The sequence below is a fragment of the Diaphorina citri genome, unplaced genomic scaffold (genome assembly GCF_000475195.1).
Source record: "Diaphorina citri unplaced genomic scaffold, Diaci psyllid genome assembly version 1.1 scaffold895, whole genome shotgun sequence".
Lineage (NCBI taxonomy): Eukaryota > Metazoa > Arthropoda > Insecta > Hemiptera > Psyllidae > Diaphorina > Diaphorina citri.
Genome location: NW_007378326.1, coordinates 26354 through 45394, shown reverse-complemented (window position 1 = coordinate 45394; position 19041 = coordinate 26354). Strand labels below are relative to the sequence as shown.

At 40.5% G+C, this 19041-nt stretch overlaps 3 protein-coding genes and 1 long non-coding RNA gene across 4 annotated transcripts in view; 2 read left to right on the top strand and 2 right to left on the bottom strand.

The window, feature by feature from the left end:
• LOC103512877 (IST1 homolog) overlaps positions 1 to 1030 on the top strand; it is a 5931-nt gene extending 4901 nt beyond the window's left edge. The window contains exon 5 of the mRNA XM_026826227.1: positions 652 to 1030. Within this exon, the coding sequence (XP_026682028.1) occupies positions 652 to 675 (24 nt within the window). The 3' untranslated portion in view covers positions 676 to 1030. The remainder of the gene's footprint in view (positions 1 to 651) is intronic.
• Positions 1031 to 7455: 6425 nt separating this feature from the next.
• On the top strand, positions 7456 to 8203 carry LOC113468919. The gene is made up of 2 exons (XM_026826232.1): positions 7456 to 7519; positions 7884 to 8203. Exons 1-2 carry the CDS (start codon positions 7471 to 7473, stop codon positions 8186 to 8188), a joined length of 354 nt encoding a protein of 117 aa, XP_026682033.1. The 5' UTR covers positions 7456 to 7470; the 3' UTR covers positions 8189 to 8203.
• A 4605-nt stretch (positions 8204 to 12808) lies between these two features.
• On the bottom strand, positions 12809 to 13828 carry LOC103512875 (PITH domain-containing protein GA19395). The gene is made up of 3 exons (XM_008477659.3): positions 13561 to 13828; positions 13296 to 13453; positions 12809 to 13039 (listed from the first exon to the last, which is right to left on the bottom strand). The coding sequence occupies exons 1-3, from the start codon at positions 13589 to 13591 to the stop codon at positions 12809 to 12811; spliced, it is 420 nt and encodes a 139-aa protein (XP_008475881.1). The 5' UTR covers positions 13592 to 13828.
• A 1974-nt stretch (positions 13829 to 15802) lies between these two features.
• Positions 15803 to 16366, bottom strand: LOC113468921. Its single transcript, XR_003392502.1, has 2 exons — positions 16118 to 16366; positions 15803 to 16000 (listed from the first exon to the last, which is right to left on the bottom strand). It is a non-coding gene; the product is annotated as an uncharacterized LOC113468921 (long non-coding RNA).
• Between the last annotated feature and the right edge of the window lie 2675 nt (positions 16367 to 19041).

The window sequence follows — 19041 nt, the reverse complement described above, 5'->3', positions numbered from 1 at the left end:
TTTCAAACCCCCAAAAAAAAAAAAAAAAAAAAAAAAAACACACCAAACAGCTAAGGTCGTAGGTATCGTCCCGAAATCGAACTACTTCTCTGCCTATAAAATGGGGCAAGATATTAATAACAATAATTCCTAATAACTAAATAAGAGTTTATTTTTCAACAAATTAACATCCAATAAATTTTCTGTAATTTCACAAATTAAAATTACTTAGTGGTTGGGTATAGGATCTCACGTAAGTGAGAACCCTGCCACTTAAAGCCCTAAAAATATATTTTTATTATTAAAGAGACTAGGTGGGTATAAAAAAAGGACAAAAATGAAAAGAAACAAAACAAATAACGAGTCTTTAGTCCAACAAGGGCTAAAAGTACCCCGATTCTTTGCCGGCCTTACCTACCAAGTCGGTTATTTTGCGGGGTCGAGATCAATCCAGGATAATAAATTAATAGCTCTACTAAATACCCCAATCAGCGGCTATAGTACGTTGTATGTACCCTTTCCTAATGGATCACTGAGGTTAAGCAACGTGCTCAGTATCCAGAATCTGGATTCCAGATGGGTGACCATCGATTATAAGATCCTGAACAACATGCTGACCTTGGCTCGACTCAGCCCAGATGATTTTGCTTTTGAATACCTTGGTAAACCTGGCTACACAGCCATTACAATGGGTGAGACTGTGACTATTTTCCAGTGTGATCCTGTCATAGTCAGACCGGTGGATATAACTAGTTGTTATAACGAGCTGGTAGTAGAGTATAACAACCAAACTATGTTCATGATGCCCAGGTCTAGAATCTTGTTAGGAGTTGGGACACCAATCAGCTGCGCAAATGGGTTGCGTCCTCAGTTTATAATAGGAGAGAAATGGTACACTCAAGGACCAGAGGGTTTGGTCCCTTCTGAAAAGCCAGAGATTCTGAAAGTAAAACCACTGAATATGAAGTTCCAGTCTCTTTCTGGTCTGATAGAAGAGGGTCTATATTCTGTCCAAACTGTAGAGAGAATTCAACAAGCAATGGTGACACCCCTAGAAGATAAGGCTGCAACCAAAAGCGTAGTCAGGTCAATGCATAACAATGTCAATCTCTTACCTGGCGCCTATGACCCATCTGCTATATTTACTGGAGACCAAGCCAACCAAATTATTAGTAAAGCTGATGATTTTTTAACCAGGACCTATCGAAGAATGGTTGATTGGGGTAACTTTTTGACTTTCTGTATGTTTGTATTCTTTATAGTAAGACTGATACTCTATATCTTATCATGTCTCATCACATATAATTTGATCAAAGAGTCATTCGGAGCATTGACAGCAATGTTTCTTTGCTCCTGTGGGGAAATCGCTCACCACATAAGACATGAAGAGATAAAGATACCATTTATCAAAAAAAGAGAAAAGAACATCGAAGATGTAGAGTTGGGTCAAGTCAGTGCACCTGAGGAGACTATATATCCTAGGTTGGACACCAGAATGTTTCATTAGTCGACATACTTACAATATCTGACTATTGTTCCCATTTCAATCAATCTGTTCATACTACCATTTAAGCTGCACATTTAATCCATATCACAAAGGTGAGCAGTGCATTGGAGGATGAAAACAGTCAAGAACTCTAACTGCTAGGGTCTTATCGTCCCGAAATCGAAGAAAGAAGGAAGACAGGATAGGAGAAAGCCAGCCGTTCCGAGAACGAACATAATCCCATCAGGATAAAATCCGCTCCGAGCGGAAATCGAACCCGCGGCCTAGCGCTTACAAGGCAGACGCGCTAGAAAACATTTTTATAATACACAAACAACAACAAAAAGGAAAGAAGGAAACGAGAGAGTTCACAGGAGAACAAACAAAATATCTTCGGGCTAAAAAGAAGAAACTGATAGTACAGTCAAACCTGAATATCTGACAACTCTACTGTGGATTTTTTTTTTTTTTCCCTTCCTTTTTTTCCCCTCGATTACAAATTGGTTACTTTTACAGTACCTAATGAATAGGAGTAAAAAAAGTCAGTCTGTTTTTATCTGTGTAGGATAAAGGCCGCCCCGAGCCGGAATCGAACCCGCGACCGAGCGCTTACAAGGCCCTTAATTCAAGCTTGATTAGTTTATCTCGTCACTTTTTTCTCTTAAGTAAGTAATTGTTATTTTTACTGGCAAAATTGCGTCTCCTTTTATTTAAATACAGCACCTAACTCTACTGTTTTTTTTTTTTTTTTTTTTTCCTTTTTTTCCCCTCGATTACAAATTGGTTACTTTTACAGTAAGGAATAGGAGTAAAAAAAAGTCAGTCTGTTTTATCTGTGTAGGATAAAGGCCGCCCCGAGCCGGAATCGAACCCGCGACCTAGCGCTTACAAGGCCCTTAATTCAAGATTGATTAGTTAATCTCGTCACTTTTTTCTCTTAAGTAATTGTTATTTTTACTGGCAAAATTGCGTCTCCTTTTATTTAAATCCAGCACCTAAGCAAGCATCAAAAAAAAAAAAAAAAAAAAAAAATGATGAAAAAAGGTACCTACCTTTTTTTTCCAAAGAGTGTTGATAGAGGGAACTGTTTGTAACTGCTAAGGTCTTTTCGTCCCGCTGTCAAAGAGAAGACAGGATGGGAGAAAGCCAGTCCGAGAACGAACATTATCCGTTCAGAGTAAAATCCGCCCCGAGCGGGAGTTGAACCCGCGACCTAGCGCTGGCAAGGTAGGCGCGCTACAAAAGGGACCATGAGGTTGTGGGTATGTACCGGGTTGAGTTCTGCAAAAAAACAAAAAAAAAAAAAAAAAAAAAAAAAAAAAATGATGAAAAAAGGTACCTACCTTTTTTTTCCAAAGAGTGTTGATAGAGGGAACTATAACTCCTTAGGTCTTATCGTCCCGCTGTCAAAGAGAAGACAGGATGGGAGAAAGCCATTCCGAGAACGAACATTATCCGTTCAGAGTAAAATCCGCCCTGAGCGGGAGTTGAACCCGCGACCTAGAGCTTGCAAGGTAGGCGCGCTACAAAAGGGACCATGAGGTTGTGGTTATGTACCGGGTTGAGTGGAGACAGGATATTGTTTCTACAGTTTGGCATGGGAGCGGTAACTGAAAAATAAGGCAAGTTTACCTATCTCAACCCGGTCCATAACCACAACCACAAGGTAGACCGGTTGAGTTCAGACAGGATATTGTTTCTACAGTTTGGCATGGGAGCGGTAACTGAAAAACAAGGCAAGTTTACCAACCTTTTGCCTATCTCAACCCGGTCCATAACCACAACCACAAGGTAGACGCGCTACAAAAGGGACCTCAACTTGACCAGGTTCGACTGTAGTTGTCACACTACTGAAGTCACTCGGTGTGAAGTGGGAGGCGCTACAATACCTGGCTCTCCGAATCTACTAACTGTTTCACCACTCAGTGACTATCATGACCGCATGCTGGGCTGTTGGTTTCGCGTGTGTGGTGCTCCTCAGGTCGGTGCGATGTCTTTGAGAATAAAATTCCATACCTCGGCTGGGATTGAACCCACGCCCTCCTGTTTACCAGGCAAGCGCCTTGACCACTTCACCACCGAGGCAGGTAAAATGTAGACCTAATACCTAAAGAGATACCTACTACAGATAAGGGACCTAACGAGGACCGTAGCTATTTATGTATCAGGTAAGGGCCGAAATCCAGCATTTCGTCATGGGGGGGAGGAGAGTCCAATCAATGATGTACCGGGATATTTCAAAAATTCGGAGTCTGGCCTATAGTAAAGGCGATTAAGCTCGAGGCAGGGGGGTCAGGCCCGTTCGCCCCTACTAAATACAGCCCTGGTATGCAGGTAGGTACCTATGAATGTGTTTAAAACAACGTAGGTACATTTTCTACGTAACCTTCGAACGGAAAAATTTGTCAAATTGCTATGAATCATTCAGCTATGTCTAGAAATGTTGATTTTGGACTCTCTGACCCAGTCAGTCTTTGTTTTTATTCGTAGAATTGTGATTCTAATTAATTACCTAATTAAATATTCCGATTAAAATCCAAGGTCCTCTAATAACGTTACCTAAAATATCGAGGGCAAAAATGCTTGCTTTGTTGACGTTTGTATTTTGGAATTTTATCCTCATTTATTTGAGTCTTTGACCACATAGAAATAGACATCTCTAAAGCTGTGTCCACTCATAGTTGACGCCGTCGATCGACGAGATGAATCTATGTTGTCGAGGCAGGGAACGGTTTCAGTCGATTGGTCGATGGACGGCGTGGACACAGCTCAAGGGTTAGGTGGTAGAGAACGCCTCCGGTGTTAAACGACGATGCTTATGTTATTTTATCTGAAGTCAAAATCCGAGTGACCGGAGACACGGATCGGGTTAATGGGCTCTGGCAGAAGAATCATGTGTACTCGCAGGCGGGTCATGATCATTTCTTAGAAATTGCAGTACGATCCAGACATAATGGTCGAGTCATATGGGAGCTTTATCTAAATATCTCTATTTGTAGATATTTCTACCAGACGCTACTCGACCCGACGCGCGACTTTGGAAATACCCCGCTTAATTATTACTATTTTTTATTATTATTAAAAAGGGTTAATAGAAGGATCTGTAGAACAGCTAAGGTCTTATCGTCCCGAAAGAGAAGAGAGAAGGAAGACAGGATAGGAAAAGGCCGGCCGCTCCGAGAACGATCCTTATCTGTTTAGGATATAATCCGAACCGGGCGGGCATCGAAACCGCGACCTAGGGCAAGGTAGATGGACAAACTTATAGGTATTAAAACTCCCCGTAAATTTATAAAATAAATAGATCCTCTGAGTTGTACTATAAGTAGGTATCTTGTTTTAAAAATGGGGAGTAATGGGGACATCCCCGTAAATTTACAAAATAAATAAATTAACTGGGCAAACAAAAATCTTCATACGACACTGACTTCTGACTCGGACCCACATGGTTCATCAAGCCATGTTCCCAGTCCAAACATCACGAGTGAAATATAGGTAATGTATCTAGGCAGAGAGGTATGGAGCATCTTCACCCAAGGTGAATGAACTTTGGACAGTATGAGCTCTAAGCTCTCAAGCGGTCCAGTGGTTAATTAATATTCTAATGAGATCGGGAGCTTGTGGACACACACCATGATATACAGATGGAGTGAAGGGACTCTCAAGCACACAAACCGTGATATGTAGCTGTGGGGTAAAGCCTTTATCCCACAGTTTGTGTGCTTGAAAGTCCCTTTGTCCATGCTGTTTATCACAGTTTGTGTGCTTGAAAGTTCCTTTACGGCAATTTTGGACACAAACCATGATATACAGATGGCGTGAAGGGACTTTCAAGCACACAAACTGTGAGGTAAAGGCTTTACCCCACAACTGTATATCACGGTTTGTGTGCTTGAGAGTCCCTTTACTCCATTTGTAAAATTATCATGGTTTGTGTCCGAAATTGCCATAAAGGAACTTTCAAGCACACAAACTGTGATATATAGCTGGGACAGAGGGACTTTTCAGTTCGTCTCTTCTTCTTCCTCTTTTCTTATGTACAGACGGGGTCGGTATGCAGGTAGGTACCTATGAATGTGTTTAAAACAACGTAGGTACATTTTCTACGTAACCTTCGAACGGAAAAATTTGTCAAATTGCTGTGAATCATTCAGCTATGTCTAGAAATGTTGATTTTGGACTCTCTGACCCGGTCAGTCTTTGTTTTTATTCGTAGAATTGTGATTCTAATTAATTAAAAAATATTTCGATCAAAATCCAAGGTCCTCTAATAACGTCTCCTAACATATCGAGGGCACAAATGCTTGCTAGGTTGACTTTGTATTTTGGAATTTTATCCTCATTTATTTGAGGCTTTGACCACATAGAAATAGACATCTCTAAAGCTGTGTCCACATATAGTCGACGCCGTCGATCGATCGACGCGGTGAATCTATGTTGTCGAGGCCAAGTGTATTACGGTTTCAGTCGATTGGTCGATCGACGGCGTGGACACAGCTCAAGGGTTAGGTGGTAGAGAACGCCTCCGGTGTTAAACGACGATGCTCATGTTATTTTATCTGAAGTCAAAATCCGAGTTACCGGAGACACGGATCGGGTTAATGGGCTTTGGTTTAAGAAGAATCATGTGTACTCGCAGGCGGGTCATGTTGGCAACCCTAGACACAGACTATATTCGAACGTTTCCACTTTGCAGGAAATATTTCCATTCAGACCGCCAGCCTGACCAACTCATCGGAAATGTTCGTCTACAATCTCGGCACCATGTTCGCCATCAACCATCTCCTCTACAATCTGACCGACATCGAACCCACGACCACTGGCACACCAGACCTGACCACCGGAGTACCCGAGCTGACGACCACAATGGATGTCGAGTTGATTCCCTTGGATCAGAACAACCAGATCTACTCGCATAGTGGTGATAGGGAGGAATTGGAAGAGACCAACAGTGCAACCATGCCCATGGATGCTGAAGTATTACCAGACACAACAACTAACATTAACCAAACTTAACCTCCTGGGAAGTGTTGTAAATAGAACGGGAGTCTGGTTGTAAATAGGATGGAAGTCGATCTCAATCAATATTGGGAATGAAGAGACCAACAGTGCAACCATGCCCATGGATGCTGAAGTATTACCAGACACAACAACTAACATTAACCAAACTTAACCTCCTGGGAAAGTGTTGTAAATAGAACGGGAGTCTGGTTGTAAATAGGATGGAAGTCGATCTCAATCAATATTGGGAATATTCTTGCTTTCCAGTGGTGGTTAGACACAGGACTAGGCTAGGCTTGAAAAATAATCCACATCAAACCGCCAACGCCACCTTGACAGATGCATCGAAAATATTAATTTATAGAATTCCTTACATAGAAGGATTTTTTTCCTTTCAGTTTGAGGATTCAAGTGAAACTGGAACTTTACCAAAGATAGTATGTTTTCTTTCTTCCTTTTTTTCCATTTTTCAAGCCTGGCTTAGTCCATGAAAGTATGGACTAATAACAATCACTAGTGTAGAAGTTATAATACATACTATTAGTAGTTACACAGTAAATTATCATTCTTGTAACTCTCAGCACACATGTAAACATTATTGTTATTGTTCCTTTGTGTACAAATAAAACAGAGTATTTTTTTAACTTCTTCACTAGTGATTTTCATGAGTAGCTATTTCGTGGAATGAGACACTGATTAAGAAGTTATAATACATACTATTAGTAGTTACACAGTAAATTATCATTCTTGTAACTCTCAGCACACATGTAAACATTATTGTTATTGTTTCTTTGTGTACAAATAAAACAAAGTATTTTTTTTTTTAACTTCTACACTAGTGATTTTCATGAGTAGCTATTTCGTGGAATGAGACACTGATTGGAAGATGGTCTTCTCTGGATAACCTCTTGAATGAGACCAGTAGGGAGTCAAACTAGCGTTCTTCCTTAGTTGAAATGATTGCTAAAATAAGAAGAGGGCGCTGGTAAGTAGGATGGCAGACTATGTACCTGGCGCTGGTAAGTAGGATGGCAGACTATGTACCTGGCGCTGGTAAGTAGGATGGTAGACTATGTACCTGGCACTGGGTAAGTAAGACTCTGCTCTCCCGTCTCCTTAGGCCCGCCACAAATGTTCATACAGTCATGCATAACATGGACAAGCACGCTCGACGGTCGACTGGAAAAAAGTCGTTTTTAGTAGGTTTTTTTTCCATAAAAAAAGACAACTTTTTTCCCCCTCAGTCGACCGTTGCTTCAATCAACTATGTGTGGACAGCTAAATAGCGCAGTAACCATTGACATCAAATAAAAACGGCAGTAAAAAAAACACGTCTTTTTTAAAATGATGTCCTGGATTTTTAGATTTTCGCTGTATTTTTCTACTAGAAGTTAGCTTTCTGATTTCTTCCTTACAGACTACACGTTCTTCGTTCCAACGGATGAGGCTTTCGAGACAGCTGGTCTGAGTAACGCACCGGACTCTGCCCTGTCCAAAGATAATGGCCTGACACTGCTACTCAGTCACTTTGTCAAGGGCAGACTCTACGTGAAGGATTTAAAGGACAATCTGACTCTGGAGTCCCTCGCTGGCTACAACCTCACTGTACACAATAAACAAGGTATGTTCCATAGACTATACTCTAATAAATATGAAGATACACAGGCGTGCCTATTGGAACTTGGCCTGGCGCACTACGGTGCGCTCAGATCAATGAAATGAAGATCAAACTGAACTAAATGAGTTCTGAGTTTTAAATCGATTATTTTTCATTAAGGTTACTCGGTTATTTTTCATTTCGAGAGTTTGCCTACTCTCGAAAGAGTTATCTCATTTTGATGAAACTTGGTAGAAATAAGAAGTGCAAAATTATCAAGTTCCTTTCAGGAACGAGCCACAGACAAAAAGAAAAGTCGACTTAGCCACCACCAGAATGTTTCATTAGTCGACATACTTACAATATCTGACTATTGTTCCCATTTCAATCAATCTGTTCATACTACCATTTAAGCTGGACAGCTTGTTTAGTGTTCTTGAAGAGCGGTTTACCGAACTTACAACCAAAGATGGTGAGTTTGTTGCAATATGGTTAGAAGATTCAGATATCAAGGAGGAGGAGCTCTGCTCAGTAAGGAGCAGGACAAAATTGATAGTTACGCAATTGAGTTTGCCAGAATAAAAAGCAAGGTGGAGGAGAGACTGCACAAGCAAGGAGTGGTGTCTATGAGGATGTAAACAGCCAACACTCAAGTTCCAGTACTCAAGGTATGTCCAGTTCTAAGTGTAAGCTTCCTAAACTTGAACTTAAGAAATTTGATGATGAACTTCAAAACTGGCTGACCTTTTGGTCAAACTTTGAGAAGATTGAAAAAGATGATAGTATGAACCCATCAGATAAACTGAGTTACCTGTCAATGTGTATGGTAGTAGGTTATCCAGTTGAAAAACTAGTACTTAGTTACCCACAAACTGGCAATATGTATGCAGAGGTATTAGTAGCTCTGAAAGCTAGGTGCGGGAGACCAGACAAGGTATGTATACGTACATCTTACAGCTAAGCTAGAGCCTGAAATATTAGCAGAAGTTTCTGATGTAATTAGGAATCCAGAAACACAGACCTATGTCAAACTGAAGGAAGCGATCATCAAGAGGTTCGGTCAAACAGATGAGGACCGACTCAATCGTCTATCGTCTGTTGGGTTCTATGGATTTAGGTGACAAGCAGCCCTCACAATTGCTGCGTGAGATTCAAAGGCTAGCACTAGATGTGCGTAGTAAGATAGCGTGGTTCTTGGCTTAAAAAGCTTTCTGGACATGTACAGCAAATTTTGCAAACTGTGTCACGTCTTGAATTATCTCAGCAAGCATCTCTATCTCAGCAGTTAAAGAGAGATAGGGGGACACTGAGGTCCAGTCTAGCAAATGAGGGTGTAGTAAAACTCTATAAATCTTACATCAGACCCATCATTGAATATACCAATGATGTATGGAACCCTTACCTACGTAAAGATATAAAACTTCTCGAAGGTGTACAAAGATCTGCAACTAAACTTAACAAAGAGCTAAGAACCAAACCTTAGGAAGAAAGACTGCAGATTTTAAACCTCACAACTCATGAAGAGAGAATGCGGGGATACTTAATCGAAACTTTCAAGATACTAAACAACCAATATCTGGGACTAGACAACATGTTCGAACTTGATAACAACACTCATCAACGACATTCCAAGAAACTCAAGAAAGTTAGAACTCACAAACTGCAAAGATTGTTGCTTTGGACAGAGATTGAACTAAGTGAACTCTCAGGTCTAGTAAAGTTGATTAAGCAGAGGTGAGGTTTGAATCCTTGAATGGTCAAGATAATAAGATCGATCAGATATTGTCGAAAGATTCAACTGTAGGTGAACATGAATAAGACAAGGCAGATCACTACTTTCTTTTGTAAGAGAAGCCATTCAGATTTATGAGCAGTGTCTAAGTACCTACACAGCATACAGATGCTAATGGGACGAGAAAAGGAGCTTCCGTACCCACGTCGCAACCCAATCTGCGGCAGCTATGAGATCTTTTGCCTTCCTCCGCCGAGTCTTCCACGAAAATTGGCGCGACCGTCCCGACGCACTCCGAACAATATACCGCAGAGCCATCGTCCCAAAAATCGCGTATGGTGCTGCAATATGGGCGCACACAATAGCGCGAGATCAGGAGATCCGACGCCGACTTCAAACTCTCCAGCGGTTCTGCACCATAGCCATAACCGCCTCAGCCGGAACAGTTAGCCATGCAGCAACGCAGGTTCTTGCGGCAGAAACCCCCCTCCACATGGTGATCAGTGAGACGAGAGCTAGAGACAGGATCCTCTTCCTCAGGGACGCCAACGTACAACATCTGGGTCAGACATTCCAACCCCTCCGACGAGATGAACTCCGAGACGCCCTGAGAAGTGCTACCATGGACCTGTGGCAGGCAGAGTGGAACGCAGCAGACACTGGTCGCTTGACTCACAAGTTCTTCCCTAGCGTAACGGCAAGAGTGGAACTCCACCTACCACTCAACCGCCGAATTACCAGGACAGTAACTGGCCATTTCCTCAACTGCGCTGATTACCGGGCCCGTATCCTCAAGTTGCCCGATGAAGACGGCCTTTGCCCCGCCTGCAGTCAACGCGATACACCTGACCACCGTATCATCTTTTGTCCCCATTTCACCGAGGCCCGAACTTCTCTCATAAACTTACTCCGTCTTGGACCTGCCGACACTCTCCTCTTAGAAAACATCCCCCCACACCGAGCAGCCTGGCGCGCCTTGGAGGCATTCTCATAGCCGATCCCAGAGCCCGATGAAAGTCTCGAATGAAAGTGAGAAAAGCCGCCGACACACATAAACATAGGCCGCCCAATCCAACCAAGGGAGAGCGTTAGGCTCAACCACTAGCCGCCCGTTTCTCGACCCGGCAGGATGCTGGAACCACAAAAGCCACATTACCGCAAAAGTTACGACCTTGTCATCTTTCCGATAGGACGCACCCTTAAGGCAGAATGCCGCCACAACTCGCCGACCAAATTTAAAAGCTTCCGGCGGAGATCGATACAAAAACACAACCTTCCCCCACCCAACATCCAGGGGGCTGCAAGAAAGGTTAAGGAGGCAACAAGCCCCCAGGTACGGGCTAGTCCCATTCTCTGCAGATGATGATGATGATAATGTTCGCCAGCATACAGATGCTAATCACATAGCATCAGCAGATGATGGTAGAATCTACAAGTTCTGTAAGTAGTAGAAACGTTAAGCTACCTACCTTGAAGTTAAAGGAGTTCAACGGAGAACTCAAGGATTGGTTACCTTGGTGGGGCCAGTTTAGAAAGATTCACAAGGACTCTTACCGATATTAAGGAGCGCGGTAGCGCTCCGCCCCGCCAAGTCAGAAAGTTTGACCGCGTTAATAAGTTAGCGTATCTAACCATGTCTATGTAAGCAGGATCTTCAGCCCAGCAGCTTGTTGCAAGCTACCCAGCTACTGAGGTCATGTACCCTCAGGTAGTGAAAGCGTTACAGGAGAGATTTGGTCACACAGACCTATTGACAGAGTTGTATATCCGAGAGATGATGTCATTAGTGCTTCAAAACACCTTGCTAAGAATAAGATGTCAATGTCAGAATTGTATGACAAATTGTAGTCACACTTAAGAAACCTTGAATCTTTGGGAGATTGTGTACTGGTTTAGACTCTGTGAAAACAAACTCCTAAATTGGTGACCCTAGACCAGGGCTGCCCAACCGGTAAAAAATCAGCTGAAGTCAGTGAGATAGTGCGAGACCCAACAACCAGGACCTATACAGCCTTGAAGTCTGCAATCATGAAGAGATTTGCCCAAACTGGGGAAGACCGCCTCAACAGGATCTTAGTAACGCATGAAATGGGTGACAAAACCCCAAGCCAGTTATTGCGTGAGATCCAACGTCTTGCTGATGATGATGTCCATGAATCAATAATTCGTAGCTTAAGAAATCGCCATCCCTCACCCAGCAGATTATACAAGCTGTAAGCTTGACAGCCCAAATCAGCCAACAGGCTGAAGTAGCTGACAAGATCATGTCAGTCAACACCAACACAGGATTAATTTCTTCAGTGGCTGGTTCATCTCCAGTTGTAAGTCCTTCATCATATGACAGCCGAGTTGCGGAACTAACTTAAAAGGTCCAGTGTCTATTTCAGCAGTGTAGTACAATATTACTACAGTACTGTCTGGATTGCCTGAACAGGTAAATAAAATAATCTAATATCGAAAAATTATATTGCCACTCTGCAACTTTACAATCTGAATTCATTTTTTACTTTTTTATCTTTAGTTTGCACGTTTATATTATACTTTTCATTTATATTAGCTATTGAAAACAAGCAAATTACAAAGCAAACAAAAATAAATATAAAATGAATTTTAAAAATTGCCGCCGGGACAGCTATCTCACGTCGTCCGAGCTCATCTCAGCCCTGTTCATAAACACACCCCCAAGTTCCAAGTTCACTCGCCACATAGAGAGATTTCGCATCCTGTTTTTTTGGGTATGGGGTCCGATGTTCGACGAGTTTTGGTTTCTGCGCATGACACACATTTTGAACACGGGGATCAGAGTTACGAATATTGCGAAATCTCTCTATTAGAGAGATTTCGCATCGCGTTTTTTGGGCATCGGGAATCGGGAACGATGTTCGACGAGTTTTGATTTCTGCGCATGACACACATTTTGGGGTTTTGAACACGGGGATCGGAGTTACGATGTTTTGGGTTTTGGATTGGCAATTGGCAGTTTGACTTTTTGGTGACTATAACCAATCAAAACTTACATAATAGGATACTCAATACTGGCATCAGAGTCTTGGTTCAGTTCAAATTCTTGATCGGGAGAAGCATTTACATCATCAAAAGTCATGCCAGGTCGGTTTTTGAACAGTTTGATTCGATTCGGATGAGAATCACTGTCTCCTCCAATAAGACGGAGTCCTTTCAGTTTGATGTTACTTGTGAATGGAATATTAATCAGTAGTTCACTATCTACATCACTCTCCACAAACTAAAAAAAAAAAAAAAGTTATCGCATAGGTAAGTTTTTATTTCCAAGTTACCTAACAAGGCCCCACAGACCCTAAAGTCTAAAGTGTAGGTATCTAAATAAAAGATCTAACCTCATTATAAGACTGGTCACTGCTCATTTGTGACAGCTCTTTTTGTAGCAATTTTCCATTGATGTGACTTCTGAACAAGTACCATTTATTATAATGATTGTTATTTCTTATAATGTAAAGTACACACTTGTGGAATTTACTCACTTTTTCCTTGTTCAATCTGTCTTCCCATGGTTTGAAAATAGTTTTTCCCGACCCATCAACTGTTTCGTTTAAACACTCAACATTCTCTGTATCTATGTGTTTGTACAGGCTATACTGAATGCCTAGCTCAGTATCATCATGTGAGTGATCCTCTTCACCACAACAATGACCTCCATGATTGTGTGCCATGACAGGAAACTAAAATAACAAAATTAAATAGAAAAAGAATATATCATGGATGAAGAAATAGAGTGATCCTCTTCACCACAACAATGACCTCCATGATTGTGTGCCATGACAGGAAACTAAAATAACAAAATTAAATAGAAAAAGAATAGATCATGGATGAAGAATAAATAAGTTATAGCTATAAGAGCCAAACTTTTGTTTTTGTTGGATCTTGCTGAAAAGTATAGGCACTAGTCACTAGAGGTAAGTATAAGTATAGACTAGAGGTAAGTAATAGGCTCGTAGAGGAAATTTCAGATTAGTGATGGGCCAGATGGGAGATGGGCCGAGTGATGATTTTATTTTACTCGAGTGGAAAAAAAAAAAATAAAAAACTTCTCAACTTCTCATCGGGTTCTCTGGATCTTGCTGAAAAGTATAGGCACTAGTCACTAGAGGTAAGTATAAGTATAGACTAGAGGTAAGTAATAGGCTCGTAGAGGAAATTTCGGATTAGTGATGGGCCGAGTGATGATTTTATTTTACTCGAGTGGAAAAAAAAGAAAAAGATATTGCCACAACCCTCTCACTCTCTGTTACCCTCTCACTTACGGATTTACTAAAGCTAAGGACAATGCATCTCCAAGACAGATTATAGATCTTGCATTCATTAGTCAGTTCTCTACTGACATTTGTTATGTGAAAGGCAATGATAGACATCTTGCATTCATTAGTCAGTTCTCGACTGACATTCGGTATGTGAAAGGTTATGATAATGCTCCAGCTGACACCTTTCCACGCATTGAAACTATTGTTCGCAAGAAATATCTCTGCGACCGAAAACTCCAAACAGAGTTCTCATAGATTTGGGAGAGAACATGTTGTAGTCCTACTGTCAGTCAAAATATAGATGCCACTTTTATGGAAAAATAAAAGGAAAACTGTTCTTTTTCCATCATGTTATGGGCCCAGTTATGGCTTTTTAAAATAACTGTGAAAATTGTGGAAAGAATACCCGGAATTTGGGGAAGGAATAAGAAATCAAGATGACAAGTCCAGCAGGTAACAAGTATGGTATTACACCCTTTAATGGGGAAGGATTTTCGAACTGGCTCTTCAGGTTTCAGGCAGTCATTGAGGAAAATGACTGCGAAGAGGCATTTGTAGAAGCATCAGCTTCAGCATGTTCTATAAAAAAGAAGGCCCAAGCAAAAACATATTGATTCAGTACTTGGCAGACAACCAACTAGAAATGGTCAAGGACAGCACTGATGCATACTCAATGCTTGCAAAGGTAAGAGAGAGGTATGAAAGAAAAAGCATGACAAGGAATACAGAAAGAACAATACATATTCAAATATTAAAAAGTCCAGTTCATTTGTTTCTAATACTTCCAATGAAAATAATCTATCTTCTACAAGCCATGATTCTGTATACTTATACAGATCCTTGATGGTGCCAGCTTCATTGGTAAGTTGAGATCCATATAAGTATAAGTAGCACTTTATTTAGACTCTCAACTTAGAACAAGTTGTTCCATTATACCAACAGTTTAATAGAGCACCTCTTTATTGTTCCATATGATCCATATGAATGGCTAAGGGTAGATTTCACCAATATTTTTCCAGTCCCTAGAAAGCCTGTTAGCTAATAGCCTGATAAATTCTATTTGAATTGTATAGGTTTATTAGGGTTGTTACAGGATAAAAATTAGTTTGGTGAAACCCTCTCTGAGAAGTAAATCAAACCAACTCTGACCTATTTTGGATTCAATGGGGCTCAACCAAATGACAATTTTTTTCGAGGTAGAGTCCTATTCCGATGTAAAAGTACCCAAAAAGTGCATTGGCGCACTCAAAAACATTCAAAACGGTCCCTAAATCCCCTAAAATGTCGCTGAAAGGTCGCAAAAAAATAACGTTGAAGCAGCCATGGTTTACGACCTGGCATGAACTGACGTCATCACGAAAAAATGGCTGCCCGCGAAAATTATAGGGGCTCAACCAAATGACAATTTTTTTCGAGGTAGAGTCCTATTCCGATGTAAAAGTACCCAAAAAGTGCATTGGCGCACTCAAAAACATCCAAACGGTCCCTAAATCCCCCTCAAAGGTCGCAAAAAAATAACGTTGAAGCAGCCATGGTTTACGACCTGGCATGAACTGACGTCATCACGAAAAAATGGCTGCCCGCGAAAATTTTGTGCGTTTCAAAATTCGAAAATTTCAAACGAAGATTTCTCCTCTTAGGAAGCCTCAAATGAAATTTTAAGCATTTCTATTGAAATCAGCGTGTTTCGAACTTCCTTTATCAGCGAAGAAAAAAAAAAAGTGGTTGAGCCCCATTAAGTGTGGCTGTGCTATTTCGCCCAAAGAGGAATCTCCTTGGTGGAATCAAAATTTAGGTCTGATAATGAAATACAGCTTATGTGTTCCAGTCTCCCAGTAACCAAGATTATTATTAATTATTATTATTTTCCAACACAGCCTTTTTTCCTTCCTTTGGTCTCTTCACTCATACTGTTCATACAATCTTACCTAGTTGTATCAAAGCAAGGCACTCCCAGTAACCAAGATTATTATTAATTATTATTATTTTCCAACACAGCCTTTTTTCCTTCCTTTGGTCTCTTCACTCATACTGTTCAATCTTACCTAGTTGTATCAAAGCAAGGCGTAATAAATGATCATCTGATTACTGGATTTGTCTAGTCACTGAATTCATGTTGTCTACCTTGTGATCAGCCAAACTTGGTGTTGTTTCATAGTTACATATAGTGACACCGTGCCTATGTAGTGGTGAAGATTCACCCCGGAACCCCAGGTAATATAAACAAGTATTGTCTGAACCGAAATTTGTGGGAAAATAGCATGTTAGATGATAGACATTGGAAAATTTGGCTGCCCTGAAAACCAAGAAATAAAGAAACAACATTAGCACAAAGGAATCAATGTTCAGTTCCTCCCTCTTCAAAATAATGAGAGAAATTTGAAATTCAAGTTTTCCCACATAAAAATATTATCACTAAAATCTGTTGAATTTCTCAGTATCTATTTTATTATGTTAATCTATATCTATAAAAGAGTAAACCCTGACTCATTCATTCATAATCAATGCACAGCCGAAACGGCTGGACCGATTTTGATGAAACTTCAAGAATAGCTTCCTTTTGATTTGAATAGGCCCACTAAGAATGGATTTTCCGAAACTCGTAGTGGTTTCCAAACTATGACCAAAAAACTACTAAAAATATTATCACTAAAATCTGTTGAATTTCTCAGTATCTATTTTATTATGTTAATCTATATCTATAAAAGAGTAAACCCTGACTCATTCATTCATAATCAATGCACAGCCGAAACAGCTGGACCAATTTTGATGAAACTTTGAGAATAGTTTCCTTTTGATTTGAATAGGCCCACTAAGAACGGATTTTCCAAAACTCGCAGTGGTTTCCATACTATGACCAAAAAACTACTAAAAATCGTTCATAACCAACGCACAGCCAAAACTTTTGATGAAACTTCAAAAATAGCTTCCTTTTGATTTGAATAGACCCACTAAGAACGGATTTTCCGAAACTCGTAGTGGTTTCCAAACTATGACCAAAAAACTACTAAAAATCAACCCATGGCCAAAACAAGTGGGTCAATTTTCATGAAGTTTGTAAGTAAGATAGTTGTTGGTCAGGTACAGTCCAGTACGGTCAGATACGGTATGTTACGGTCAGGTCCTGTACTGTATAGTATGATACGGTACGTTCAGGAATGGTACGTTCGGGTACGGTACAATATGACATAGTCAGGTACGGTCAAGTACGATACGGTACGGTGAGCTACAGTATGATACAGTACAGAACAGTCAGATAAGATTAGGTACAGTCAAGTATAGTCAGGTGCGGTACGATACGGTAAGATACACTACAGTCACCTACAGCCATGCCTCTATGCATACGGCCATGCCTCAGCCATGCACAAGCGGGCGGAGCCTGCTTGTTATTTATAAGATCTGGGTAGTTGTGCATAAGGCGCGTCAATGGGACATTACAAAAATCCTTTTATAAGAGGGAAGATACTTGCTTAAGGAGTGTTCCTAGTGAAGTTTTAAAAGGCGCGAAGTAAAAACAAGTCACATATTTTAATTGATTAGCACTTAAGAAACGAACTTTGAAAATTTTCAACTTTAATTCCCCATCAGTGCTTAATGATTCAATTAAGGCTTGATTGAAGTTTGGTGAAATCGGCTAAAAAACTTCTCAACTTCTCAGTCTCATCGGGTTCTCTTGGATCTGGCACAGGGGAGCGTGTTGAGGACGAGATTTTTGTGGGAATTTTGCCATAAATCCCACCATTAAAGAAAAAGAAAAATTCCGTTGGTCCTCATTTTTCCTGCTCTATGACTTTGAAACATCACCCAAGTAAGCGCAACTGATCTATTCCTCTAAGTCTAAAACCTAGGTATTACAATTCACTCTCTGCAGTCTTCTCTCACCTTAATAAAAAATGCCTTTTCTTGACTTCTTGAAGTCATGCTATGAATATTGTAAGGAGTGTGTAAATAAAGTTTTGAACTGGTTCTATCAACCACAACTAGAAAATGGTATGCATACAAATGCCACATCCACAGAGACTAAGACAAAGCAACCACGACAACAAAATGGTATGCATACAAATGCCACATCCACAGAGACTAAGACAATAAAGCATGTCGAGCCTGATAAACGTTTCCATGATATCAATAGAAAACCGGTGCGTCCAACCAAATCAAAATGTGGTTTTCAAACTGGCGACAACCCATGTACTGCACGAGCGTGTGTCTTGTGTGTCATTTGTGAAACTCACTTCTGTATTGAGCATTGTGGACCAGATGATCCCCTGTGTCCTTATTGTCTAACTAATGAAATACGGCAATATTTCAACAAGTGCTTCCAGGAAAAATGTTCTGTCCCTGAACCAAATCTTAATTGTTACTTGAGTCCTTGTAAACATTTATATCACAGGGAGTGTTTAGAAGACTGGTGTGAAGACATTGGCGGTGGTCTTTGTTGGTATTGTCCAGAGACTTTCAGAATTGAAGATATTAAAAATGATTTTGCATTGCCACCCAGGAGGAAATAAGTACAAAATACCTAAATTGACTAAGAGCTATAGGTACTACAATAAAATAATAGGAACGTAAAGCTTATACAGGGTGTGGCATGGTTATTTACTTTTTTGAAACTTCAAAGACTGTTATTCTTAACTGATGATTGAGAGAGAGAAATGCTGGAACAGCTGCCTTCCTGCTCACCAGCAGGCTGCCAAGATGACAAAGGGTACCTACCGCTTGTGGGGAAGCAATATATGAAGATATAGATACCTATTCAATAATAGATTTAATTAAGGTTGGAGCTTTAACTAGCTTTTGAGTATTAATGGAAAGTGATGTAGGTCTGTATGTTCAATATTAATTTTGTACATTTTTCAAAGTATTATATCAAGAAAAATGGGAGCTATGATTTTATATAGGTTTGAAAAGTACACCAGTCAAATGACAACCACCATTGACAATACACCCTGGAGGCAATTGAATTGAATTT